The following is a 13,710-nucleotide window of genomic DNA, read 5'->3' as shown; positions in this document are numbered from 1 at the left end:
GGATTTAATCAGATGCACTGACAGGAATGAACCTGCTTGCTGTAGATGCATTATTGCCATTTTCAGATGGGAATACCTCTCTCTGACAGCACTCGATTTCATCAGTGACTGGAGATGTGAGAAAAAACACAGAAAGCTGGAAGAAATCAGGAGCTGTTATATCTATAATTAAGATGTGTTGTGCCCTTTCAGCTCACTAACTGGTTTGAGTTACCTATCTTTACTCTGAGTATGCTGTGAGTATGGGTTAGGTCAGCAGTGAGTTGAAAGCAAAGACCTTGGGAGGAAGTTGAAGAAAGTCACATTTGTTAAAACACAAGTTTCTCTTTAAAATGCTGATGTAACTCAATGGGTAGATCAATGTGGTAACATTGCTCCCGGGAATTTAGCCATCAGGTGGTTTGGGGTTTCTTAGTATAAGAAAGGAAAAGAAAAAAAAGAGCAGTCTGATGACATAAAAAGACAAGACGAAATGCTTTAAACTCCTCACTGAGAGGAAAAAATTCCCAGTGAATGTAATAAAGCGTTTGTGGAAGACAAAGGTAAATATGGACAGCTGAGTAGAGGAGGCAAAAGGTATATTTCCTGTGCACCATTTGTGTAGTTAAATTTGGCAGGGAGATGAGGAAAGAAAAGATGTCCTGCAATCTGCTTCGTCTTTGGCAGCATCAAAATCATTATGTGTAAGTTCATGCATATTTTTCTCTATTATTTTATCTCTGCAATTATGTGTCGTGTTTTGCATTGAACAAGTGAAGAGACTGAAGGAGTCACACAGATTTTTCCTCTGGAAGCTTTGTTTTGGTCCTGTGGATGAGTAGGAAGCCTGGATATTGATGGGTTCCCCCTTTTGGTGGCTGACAGCTGTTCACATACTGACTTTTCAATGCAGATCATGCCTGATTACAGGTAAAGACAGTTCCATTTTGAATATATTTTAATGAAACAGCTTATTGATGCCTAGGTTCACAAAAATGTGAAAGTTAAAAACAATGAGTACATATCTTTCTCCTTTTTGACTTGGATGACATAAAACATAAAATGAACACCAAAGGCAGCCATGGGGCAGTTGGATATGTGTTAAGCTACCTGAAACGTCTGCTTAGGCTGGATGATAGCGCTGCAGGAGACTTGTAACCCTCTAGACTGGTGACTGGAGGCCATTCAGGAACCTCCAGGGTAGCTCAGCACTAGATACCTAGGTGTAGCCACCTGAATTGTGCCCAAGGTTTTGGATTTGGCTCACAGATTTAGCTGCCTACGTTTAGCTTCCTACAAGTAGGTGTCTGCATGCAAGCTCAGCATCTAGGATACAATTCAGTGGCTCATCCATTGGCATCTACCACTATTTTAGATAGTGTAAGATCATCTTGTTTCTTCTTGATATTCCAAAAGAGAATAGACCTATCAGGTAGCCTGTGTCACGTTTGCCAATCCTGTGTCACATTTGCCAATCCTGTGTCTAGAGTACCTCGGAGCATCATAGCTGGGTGTTCAAGGAACTCTGTCCCATCCAATGAACAGACACTGCCTACTGTAGAATGAATAGAACAGACTATTGGCTAGATCCCCCTTAACTGCAGTAGGGATGTGCTAAAGTCAATGGTTGAACTGGAAGTGGCAGGTCAGTGGCAGGTCTCTCCCCGTTTAATTAGAGATGAAAGTTTTGCTTTTAGTTCTTGTTGCGGTCCTAAATCACCCATTAGTGACAGTCCTCACGATGATTAGGAAGCCTGGTCATCGAAACCCGGATGTCTCTTTTCAGGTTCCCAGTTCTGAACCTTAATCCTACTTCCCGAGTTATTCAAGTGCTTAACCACAGATGCCTAGCGCCATTGTAAATGCTTTAGTGTATCTGAGATTTCCTGTTAAATGGAGCTAGCAGATGTGAGAGAAGATTAGCATTGACTGGAGCACTTTGGGCTTGAGCAGATGCATTCCCATATGAAGTGACATTATATTTAATATTAAATATTTCGTTGATGTTTCATGGTAGATTTTTAACTTGCCATAGAATAAAGCCATGTTACTGTGATATGAGTTCCTTGCAAATCCATGTTAGTTACTATTTATTTTGTTATTTCCAAGACCTTTTATTCCATTCAGCTATTTTCCTGAAGACGAAAATGAGAATGACTTCTATAAAACATCCTGGTTTTCCCTGTTTCTCCCTTTCAAATACATATGTTGTGGGCGAGATTCATCTCATGTATCTTTAGAAATATGAAAGCTGCACATCTAAGATTCGTATAGTGACCCTAGAGTTCACCATTTGAAGAAAAAGTCTGGAACAGAGAGCCATTGCCCCTTTAACAAAGGCTGACCTCAGAAGCTGCCTATTTCTCCCCATTCATTGCAAAGGAAAGCTAGGACATCTAGCTCAAAGGTAGATGACCGAATCATTGTACATGTGATTCAGGTGCCAACATGCAAATGTCTAGTCCTTCTAGGCACTGCTGCATTCTGGTCTGTTCTCCAGCTTCTCCTTCGCATGAGTGCAGACCTGTTGGAGGTAGTATGCTACATATGCCAGCACCACAGCGATATCTTCAATACCCTACGACATTTCAAATGGTACTAGGTACTGGCATTTGGACATTTGAATCCCATCTTTACTTTTTTGCTAGATAGATCCTACATCATGTATTTGACCTTTTGCAGACTTCTCAGTGCTCACCCATTTTCCGTGATCTCTCAATAGCGATCATTTAATTGCATAAGTCTGTGTTCAAAGTACTAAGAATAAATGACATGAGCCTCACATAATGTGAACATTACCCATCTAAGTAATCTGCCATGTTACGTTATTAGTTTTCTTCTGGATTCCTCTGCTGTTAACAGTGACATTGGTTCTACTGGTTGCCTGATGCAGTGCCACAAAAATGTGATGTGGACAAACAGAAACAACTACCATTTTACCTTCACACAGGTCAATTTATTAGCGCTCCTCCTAATAGTTCCATCACTGGAGTCATTGGAGAAGGGGTACTTCTGCCCTGCCACGTGGTAGCAGATGAAATTCCTGAGGAATTCTCTGTCCAGTGGATATTTCATGAACAGTCTCAAAAAACAATTGTGAGCAGATATGATGGAAAGAATAAAAAGGAGAAACAAGATGAGAGATATCAAGGCAGAACAGAATTCTTCTACAGTGAATTTAGAGCTGGCAATATGTCTCTGCGCTTGAAGAATGTCAGGAGCTCTGACAAAGGGTCATACACTTGTGTGGTCTCTTTCAAAGACACCTACCATGATGTGTTGATTGAACTGCAAGTGGCAGGTCAGTGGCAATTCTCTCTCTTTTTACTCAAAGATGTAGCTGAACAGAAACATGTATCTGTCACTGACTGAGGGAATTATAATATAAAAGTAATGTGATTAGACACGTAAAATATCTTCATGGGGGTATGTGTTTGATTTGAATTATTTTTCTCTAAATTAATGGCTATATCGATTATTTGAGGTAAGTTTTAGTTCTAGTTTGAGGTACCTGTATTTAGGTACCTGAACACATGCAGCTGTATCATAGAATTGTAGAATAATTTTCAGTGGAAGGGACCTTTAAAGGTCATCTACACCAACCCCCCTGCAATGAACAGGGACATCTTCAACTACACCAGGTTGCTCAGAGCCCTGTCCAACCTGACCTTGAATGTTACCAGGGATGGGACATCTACCACCTCTCTCGGCAACCTATTCCAGTGTTTTACCACCCTCATCATAAGCAATTTCTTCCTCACATCTAGTCTAAATCTACCCTCTTTTAGTTCAAAGCCATTACCCCTTGTTCTATTGGCACAGGCCCTGCTAATAGTCCCTCTCCAGCTTTCTTGTAGGCCACCTTTAAGTATTGAAAGGCTGCAAGAAAGTGTCCCTGCAGCCTTCTCTTCTGCTGGCTTAACAACCCCAACTCTCTTTGCCTTTCTTCATAGGAGAGGTGTTCCACCCCTCTGATCATTTTTGTGGCCCTTGTCTGGCCTCGCTCCAGCAAGCCCATGTCTTTCCGATGCTGAGGACAGTATTTCATAGACTCCGAATTGATGACCATTAAAAAACTTTCAGGGCCCAAGTCTCTGTCACAATTTAAAGTCAGAAAATTCTTTCTATGTACTTCCATACAAATATACGTATAAAAAAGAAGTGTTGAATTCAAATAAACCAGAAAATTTCCTGTTCTCTGTACTGGATGAAATGGATAATACATATACTTTTTCTTAGCTAAAGGTGGTGTGCCTTCCATTTTCCTGAGGAGTCACGTGAAGCAAGGCATTGGCCTCACCTGCCATGCAGCTGGATGGTTTCCTAAACCTGAGGTGATTTGGCTAGATGGCCAAGGACAGGTCCGGAAGGAACTACCAACTACAGAGATGACAATGATGCCTGCAGGCCTGTACAGTGTCATAACTTCCATAAGCCTAAACCCAGGATCTGACATGGAAGTCTCCTGCAGGATAGTCAACAATGCTCTAAATACAATCAGCGAGTCTAGAGTCCTGATCTCAGGTGGGTGATCTCTGTAGTCACCTCCTTGTAAGATCAAAAAGACAGACTGCCTAAATGGCATGGGTCCCCTTTTGATGTCATGTGCTGGCCTGAAGATGTACTCCTAGAATCAGTGTTGGAAAAAAGTTCATGAGAGCTGCAGTCTTCTTCCATCTTTATTTCTAGTTGACTGCACAGCCTTTGACAGTACCTAGTGAATCAGTTTCTCTTTTTAAAAAGGGGTCAGGTAGTATCAAGACTTTCTGTGTTCCCTGCTCCAAATTTAAGGCAGTCAACTTGTTTGAGCTGAATTAAAATGGATTAAGAATACAACTGTATGCACATACAAAAATGACATAATTCCTTAGCGAAGGCCGAGCACTCTAGAAGTTTTCATCATCCAGAAATAGGTTACGAGGACTTTTAATAAGATGTGCATTGGTGGGTTTCACAGAGCGTAGCTGAAAACAATGGTTGTGGTCACAAGAGTTAAACTGAAGATTTCAACATCTCAAAAATGCTTTTAGTCTATGTTTTTATTTTCCCTCTTTTTAATATGTAAAATATTGTGTAATCATGTAATCATGGTGTGGATAATGTCATGCCTCCCCGTACACAGTAGAAATTTACTCATTTCTCTTTGCTGGGTATATAGACAAGTATTACGTAGTCTGCACCAAGCTTTACAAGGCTGGACCCCAAAAAGAACTTCAGCAGCACAAAGCCAGTTTCTAGGTCTGGAACGCGAACTAGAGTAAGAGCAGTGTAAAGCTCTTGACGAAGTGTGTGAGGGAAGTCCCTTTCAGGGTGGCATCAAGAAATCCCAGAAAATTGCATGCGGAGGTTCCTGGAAGGAGAAAATAGGAAACAGTGAACACGAGGAATGTCTTAAATCTTATTTTCCTTATGGGCTTATGGACCATTCTCAGCAGGGTGAATCAGACATTCATTGAATCAAAATAAGCAAGAGGGAATGTGTCTCTTTTCCCAGTGGTGATGGTTTCTTCCTTCATTCCATCATCTGCTTTAAGGTTAGTTTAGTATGAAAAGCAACAGATCCGTGAAAAAAACTGAGCCACTCTTGCTGCTTTTTTCATGTCTCATGAAATGTGGAAACCTGTCTACTTATCTCAGACATCTCTTTCATAATTCTGAATCTGATACCCAGAGAAAGGGTCTCCCTGGATTAGTCCTGCTGGGGAGGGCTAGATCTCTTCCACAGCAACATCACCAGGAAATTTCAAGTAAAATACAAACTCACCACCTCCTCAAACATAATGACTGCATCCTAAGTTATAAATGTTTTTATGTTTTAATCAATGGTAGAATATAACTCCTTTTGGTATTTTTACAGATGTTTTCTTTCCCTCCATTTCAAACTGGCTGATTATCTTCCTGGTAATTTTATGTCTTAGCATGGTCCTAATTTCCACTGTATTTTCCAAGCTGAGAAGTAAGTACTTCTTTGTATGTTATCTCAGTCAACATATAGAAATATCACAACAGTTCATACTGAAATCCATGGCTGTAACAAAAGCTCACAAGCAGAATCACCAGTGATTGTTTAATGAGAAAGTTCAGGAAATGGAACAAAAAAAGGGATGGGAAAATACATGGCCTAAACAAGGAGGAATGCAGATTGTATGACCTTACCTCAGATGGCTCTAGGTCGGACAAGAGGAGCTCTGTGAGCTGGACTACTTGTGTAGTTCCCTTTCTATAATCATTGGGGAGATAACTCCAGAGTGCTGCCAATGACACTAGAGTCTAAATGGCAAATCAGAGAGCTGATTTCTGTCAGTATTACTCTACAAAAACACGCAAAAAAAGGTTTTTTTTTCTTTTTTTAACCAGGTAATTACAAGAAAACAGTTAGCTCAGGTAAGTAATGAGGAAGCTGAACATGAAGATTACGAAAATTTGTAAGCTGGAATGTCTGTTTATATAAAATTACAGAACTAATTAGCAGTTGTAATTGCATCCAAATGTTTTGTATTTTTTAATTTTATTTTTGCATCACACAATATAATAAGTTCCTGTATGAGTGTTCTTCATTTGTGCTTTACAGACAGAGTCTGTTTCTTTCTTTCATTAAGGTCTAGTCATTATCATACGCTGACATCCTCTACCATGTCATACATGTTCAAGCTTTGTTTGTAATTGTTTAAGAGTTAACTAATTGATCAGAAGCATTCCTCAGATTCTTTAGAAGAGGAGGAACTAAATGAATTAACCAAACCATCAAGAGCAATTCAAGGATCCAACCCAAGGCCATCGCAAGACTCTGAAAGCAACTTCTTTGAATACATCTGTTTGGTACTCACCACCTGTGTCTGTACTTGAAAATAAAACGGACCAGTTGGCATAGAATCATAGAATAGTTTGGGTTGGAAAGGACCTTTAAAGATCTTCTAGGCTGGCCCCACTGCCATGGGGTAGGGAAGCATGGCATAGCTTATGTGGATTGTGTTGAACTTTCCTGCTCACAGAGTATCCACAGTCAAACCATCAATTTATAATGACCCTTGGCCCATGTTGTCACCTAGATGATACCTGCTTATTGTTTGGGAGAGTACTAATTGATCCATGCCATAACTATAGCAGGGACAAATGAATTGCATGAAGTATTTTATTCCCTGAGGCACAACAGTTCTGTTCCCTGACCAGGTTGGGCAACTGAGGATACACATGTCCATGGAACAGCAAGGATTTATTGCTAGTCTCTGAACCCCAGTTAGGCTATGGCTGGGACGAGACTCGCCTAGGAAGGACTGGGTGACTCAGAAGGCTACCTCATTTTTAGTGAACCCCATTAGAAATGAGACACGTCCTAGTATAAAAAAATAAGAATTCTTTGGACTAACAGGAAGCTTTGGGAAGTTTATTAGGTTAAATTAAATCAAAGTTTTAACCCCACTTATTCCTGTTCATACATAAATCACACTGTTGTATGACAAGGGAATTTTACAAAAATAATTAACACTATGATCAATTTTCTCTGTTTTTCAGTAAAAGTGAAGATTGACATGGAAGAAGGTAAAACTCCTTTGCATTTGAAATGATGCTCAGATGTTCAGAGATCTCAAAGACATAAATTCAGGGAAACAATTTTCAAATGTTGATTTTCAATATAGTAATTGCAGGAGTGGCAGCCCTTTTCAATATTAAGGAAAGAATGACAACCACACATCATAACCCACAAGAAGTCTATTCTCTAGTGAAGACTGCAGATGTTTACAAGGAAGTAATGAGGACCAGCAGTGACCTTTTTGAAAACTCAAACTAAATCCCTGCTGTTGGATGGAAATCTCTTAGCAAGTTTGTAGCACTCCTCTTCCTGGTGACCATGCTTCTGCCTCTTCCAAGATTACTCAGAAATATCTTTAGTTAGCTGAGTGGCCCTGTAAACCCTGTGAACTTTATTTATGGATCACCCCTGGGAGCTTGGATGCCTATGGCTCAATCTACTTGTGCACATACAGGTGCCTTGAATCATTTGTCATGTCCTTGGTCATCACACTTACCTCCTAGCTGCTACCCTGGAAGGCAGCAGATACCTCATTAATCTTTGATTGTATCTGACAGATATTATGTGAACTAACAGAGCTTATAGGAGATGAGAGATCTTCTAGAGGAACACCTACACGCCGCTTGGGGTACCTCAGAGCATCTCAAATGCATTGGGCATCTATGCATCTTAAATGTGGTCAGTTAAGACATGATCTAAACAGGCTTTGAGAGAAGACCTCCAGCAATAATACAAATAAGTCTTGTTCCCTCTCTGCTTAACAAGTTTTTATCTAAATACAATGAAGCTGAAATAGTGTGATACATTCATGGGTTAAATTGTTGAACTGGATTTACATGTACTTCAAGCACTCACCAGTGTAATCCAAGGATGCACTTGCTAGATGGTTATACAGTTCATACCTTGGTATTGGTGAGTGGATTAAGCCACTCTGTCAAAGAGTTTACACTGATATCTGTGTGCTGTTTTTTCTAGAAAAAAAAGAACTGAAGTCAATGTTAGGTAAGATGCTTTTGTTGTTCATTGTGTTTAATTGTCTTTGTGCTAAAGTTATGCCCACATGGGGTTTTTTCTGGGTTGCTTTTCTTTGTTTGTTTGGTTGGTTGGTTGGTCTGGTCTGGTTGCTGGATTTGATCGCACTGTTTGGTTTGGTTAAGCACTTAAAATGAAACGCAAGGTTCAGCTGAAGAGAACCATTTTCATGTGAAAAACTCCAGGCACAGTCTGAGATATTCACTTTACTTTTTTTTTTTTCCCCCCAGAAAAGGAAGTATTGAAGTATTGTAGAATTTTTGTGTGTGTGCTTAGCTGTAAAAAAACCTAACAGAATGTGTGTTGGAATTACGTATTTCCCATAGAAGTGACACAAGTTTAAGGTTTTGTGAAATGCAGTGCCAAAGTCCACTAAGTGACTTTTAACTTCCACTTTATATCTGACAAGTACTCCGTTAATGTTATTTCTTTTACCCTATGTGCTGAATTTTCAGAAGGGGAGAAAACCAAAAATCGAGCAGGTATATCTGATTTTCTTAAAATACTCCTTGAAAATGGATGCTGTCTGGCCTCAGAGAAAATAAACTACTTTGTTTAATTAGCTCACTTCTATTTAAAATGACTTCTCAGAAATGTTAATAGAGGTGACTACGTAGCAAAGACGCCAATGTTATTTACTTCTCTACCTACATGTGCAGAATGCATTATGCCTTGGACCTTGATTATGGTCCACCTACACCTCTTAGGCCTCTACATTAGGTTTCTTCTGTCCCTTGTGGTTTAATACAATCATGTAGGTTGGAGAAGACCCTAACAATCATTGAGTCCAAGCGTTAACCTAAGTCTACCAAGTCCACCACTAAACCACATCCCTAAGCACCACATTTCGCCTGGACACAACCACAAATTTCACAAAACCCAAACTCTCAGCTCAGCTTTCTCATTCTGTCCTTTCCCTCCTTTCACATTACTAAGAAAAACCTGTAACAGTTTTTATCTTGCAAATTTGATGACAGAAATCTCCCACATCAGTGTACACACTGTTCCCGTAAGGAACAACCGGGGATGCCATTCTAATGTCTTTCTCAGAAATGCGTTATTATTTTTGCTTTGAGTTTTTATGTCACTCCTTTCTGCAATTCCTTTTCAGCAAAATCCAAACTCAAAAAACGCATTGGTAAGAAAACGCATTTTATGTAAATGTGACACTCTTGTCAAGTTTACAAACGATAAGACAAGTCTTCAGGTGAGTATGTCTTTGTTATCCCTGGATTTGAAGCCAAGTAATATGGTGAAATATCAACCTAGGGAGAGGAATACTCTCCTATTCCATGCTTTGGGGTTCTCCTATTTTGAAAAACTGGAACAAAAAAAAAAAAGCAACCAAGTGTTAGTGACTGGACTGTCTTTCCCTTTCAGGTCGACTGAAAACAGAGCTGGGTAAGTGGTTTAAAAATGCTAGTAATTAGAAGTATTGGTGGGTTAAGAGGAGGAATGCCATCACTGATGCAAAATCACAATAATGACAAAAATCGCACATTAGTAGTATTCTCAGACTGAGAAGTATCTAACTTCCCAGTAGATTGATAAAAAGCTACTCTCTCTTTCCTTTCTGTAGATTTCTGGGAAGCCAGAAGCCATGCAGGTAAGTTGGCAGGAGGAAGCGTGTGAAAATGCAGTGGCCACCTGTCCAAGCTACCCTGAAATGACAACACCATGATTTTAGAGATATACCGACTAAACTGGAGTCACAGGAATATGCCTGGCTTGGTTAGCGGGAAATGAGACTGGGATGTGGCTGTTGGGAAGACCAAGAAAAGAAGTTGCTGAAAGGTGTTCCAAGTCTGGGGTGGGATGGGGACACAGTTCTGGAGAGGACAGATGGTGGTATGGAAAAGAGAGATTTCTGGTAAAGTGTGTGGACTTGCACCCCCAGAGAGGACATGGCTGTGAGAGCTCCCAGGGGCCTCTCAGTTCATCAGTGATTGCATGCCCTGTTCTGGGGAATGTTGAAATTCCTTGTGGAATTGCACCAGGACTGTTCAGACCCTGGAACACTTCATCCCATAGCCCTGTGTGGAGAGAGGTCCTTGAGCCACTCTGCTGATTGGATGATTCTCATTTTCCCCTCCAGTTCCCATTACTGTGAATGCTGACTGCCAAGTCCTGGAGCTCCAGGTGCCAGGGGCTCCAGATGTGGGGAGCAACACGTCTGAACCTGCTGTCTCGAATGCTGCCTCCACGGTTCCTGTCCTGGTGGGGAAGGAAGGGTTCTCAGCTGGGAAACACTACTGGGAGGTGGAGGTGGGCCAGCAGCAGGACTGGGTGCTGGGGGTGCTGAGGAAGACAGGGAGACCGAAGGAGGAAGGGTTCCTTCCTGGAGAGCACTACTGGGCTCTGCACAGATCCCAGGGAGACATTTTCTCTAGCGAAGGAGACCACCGGATTGCGAAGCAGCAGATGAGTGATTCAGTGATTGGTGTGCATGTGGACTTGGAGGAAGGGCAAGTGAGCTTTTATGAAGCAAAGCAGATGGGCATCATGGTGAGCATGCCTCTAAGGCTTGGAAAGGACCCTGCGGAAATGTTTTACCCATTTCTATCCAAAAAGGAAGGGGAGCACACACCTGCTATCCACCCAGTCTTAATCCCTGTCCCTTTGGAGACACTGTAAAAGGAAATTCTGAATGAAATGGGTTTTAGAATCAAAGATCTTTGCCAAGAGGTCAGGCTTAAGAGGAGGAGAGACTAGAATGGCTTGGTACATCTGTAAATATAAAATAAAGATATTAGGACTGAGGAACAAAACACGAAAAGTTGAAAAAAATGGAGGAGTAATGAGAGAAAATTGGAGTGTCTCAAAACAAAAAAAAAAAAGCACTTTGAAGCAAAAGAATTTCTTAATATTATTTGTTCTCAAAGAAGAGAACAGAGAAACTCTCTAATGATTGCTTTTGGTTTGAGAATATTCTCAAAGCTCTGTGTGAATTCCAAGACATGCATAAACCATCACAAATAAATGCACTCATGTAAGTCAGTCCAGGACAAAGATAAAATTTCCTTAACTGTTTTTTCTGAATGATCTAAGAAGAATGGGTATGAAGAAAGTCAATGCTTGGAGTAAGAAAAGGATCGTTGGAAGTGTTTCACTATTTAGTTAATCTATTCATATCATCATGGTTATTAGGGATTTTAGTCTTCTGCCCTTGTAGAGGCTCAGATGTATTCGCTGTTATCTCTTTAACTGAAACATGGTTGGGTGACAAGGATTTTTTTTTCCCATTTCAATGTGGTATTTACTCCTCATCTATGCAGCTTTGAGCTTTTGTGGGAACTGGATAGACATAACAACACCCTGGTCCAGTAGCTGCTACCCCAAGGAAAGATTGTTACCGGTACAGTTAAAAAAGGAGTTATGGCTCCCCCCTCTACGATATTAGATTTCTGTGTTTCACTTTGCATTTAAACAGCATTTGTCAAGTGTTCTATTCTCCAGGAGCCTGAAAGTGTAATATAACTTTCTGAGTGGACTTTAAACCAAAGCATTTTATTGGATAGCCATCCACCTTGAATTTGAACCTGATCATTTTTACTACCAGTAAGTCCTGGCAGAAGTAACACTCAAAGCTGGATCTAAAAGAAACACATAGAGTTTTACTTCGAGTTTCATGTGTTTCCCACATAAACTCCAGCTAGTTTAGAGACTTGATGAATCAAAAGCAGCTAAGCTAATTGTCTGTGGAAAAAATCTGCCATGGAGAATAACAGAAAAACATGTGACTAAATGCCTGAATGTCTCCTTATACATGGGAATGTTACACAAAGCCTTTATAATAAATTGTACATAAACTGATCTTAATACCTTCGGCACTTTCTTTTCATTTTATTTTGTGTTTTCACACCTGTCTTGATAAATTTTGGCAAGCTGAGAGGAGAATATAACTTTTTTTCAGACTCTGAACTATGCATCGGTACAGGCTCGGGGTGGACCTGCTGGAGAGCAGCTCTGCGGAGAGGGACCTGGGTGTCCTGCTGGACGACAGGTTAACCATGAGCCAGCAGTGTGCCCTGGCTGCCAAGAAGGCCAGTGGCATCCTGGGGTGCATCAAGAGGAGTGTGGCCAGCAGGTCGAGGGAGGTTCTCCTTCCCCTCTACATTGCCCTGGTGAGGCCTCATCTGGAGTACTGTGTCCAGTTCTGGGCTCCCCACTTCAAGAAAGATGAGGAGCTACTGGAGAGAGTCCAGCGGAGGGCTACGAGGATAGTGAGGGGACTGGAGCATCTCTCCTACGAGGAAAGGCTGAGGGAGATGGGCTTGTTCAGCCTGGAGAAGAGAAGGCTGAGAGGGGACCTAATATATACTTACAAATATCTGAAGGGTGGGTGTCAGGAGGATGAGGCCAAGCTCTTTTCAGTAGTGCCCAGTGACAGGACAAGTGGCAATGGGCACAATCTGAAGCATAGGAAGTTCCGTCTGAACATGAGGAAGAACTTCTTCCCTCTGAGGGTGACGGAGCACTGGCACAGGCTGCCCAGGGAGGTTGTGGAGTCTCCTTCTCTGGAGATATTCAAGACCCACCTGGACAAGGTCCTCTACAGTCTACTGTAGGTGACCCTGCTTCAGCAGGGGGGTTGGAGTAGATGACCCACAGAGGTCCCTTCCAACCCCTACTATTCTGTCTGTGATCCTGTGATTCTATTTGTTGTGAAAAATATTCAGAGCTGCTTGTGTCAAGATGGTCAAATTCCGGTTAGAAATTGTATTGGGTTTACATGGCAACACTTTGGTAGCTGGGGGCATGGAGACTGCAGAGGTGGGCTCTGTGAGAAGACGATTCTGGCTCCAGAGCAGAGACTTGCCTGTAGCCCATGAAAATTTTGGAAGCATCCTTGATGGAGCAGGTATTTCCCTGCAGTGTGTGAAGACATCATGCTGTAGCAGGTATTCATGCTGCAGTCCATGGAGAACCCAGCCCTGGAGCATGTGGATATTCCCCAAAGGAGCTGTGGTACATGGAGAGCCCACGGTGGAGCAGGTCGATACTGAAGGACTTCCGCTTGTGGGGACCCCACCCTGGAGTAGGTACTCATGGCAGAAACTGCAGCCCATGGAGGACCCATGCTAGAGCAGATTGATCCTGAAGGACCGTAGCCCATGGAGAGTACCCATGCTGGAACAGGGGACAAGTGTGAGGAGGAAGAAGCAGCA

The 13,710-nt window shown here is 41.6% G+C and overlaps 1 protein-coding gene across 1 annotated transcript; it reads left to right on the top strand.

Moving 5' to 3' along the window:
* Positions 1 to 836: 836 nt before the first annotated feature.
* On the top strand, positions 837 to 11,176 carry LOC104327278 (butyrophilin subfamily 2 member A1). Its single transcript, XM_075445863.1, has 11 exons — positions 837 to 909; positions 2,930 to 3,280; positions 4,219 to 4,503; positions 5,837 to 5,935; positions 6,337 to 6,363; positions 7,492 to 7,518; positions 8,486 to 8,512; positions 9,654 to 9,680; positions 9,923 to 9,943; positions 10,122 to 10,148; positions 10,638 to 11,176. The coding sequence occupies exons 1-11, from the start codon at positions 837 to 839 to the stop codon at positions 11,174 to 11,176; spliced, it is 1,503 nt and encodes a 500-aa protein (XP_075301978.1).
* The last annotated feature ends 2,534 nt before the right edge of the window (positions 11,177 to 13,710 follow it).

Source organism: Opisthocomus hoazin, chromosome 33 (assembly GCF_030867145.1).
Source record: "Opisthocomus hoazin isolate bOpiHoa1 chromosome 33, bOpiHoa1.hap1, whole genome shotgun sequence".
Lineage (NCBI taxonomy): Eukaryota > Metazoa > Chordata > Aves > Opisthocomiformes > Opisthocomidae > Opisthocomus > Opisthocomus hoazin.
The sequence above is the reverse complement of the archived record's forward strand: the minus strand, read 5'-3'. Positions and strand labels throughout refer to the sequence as shown.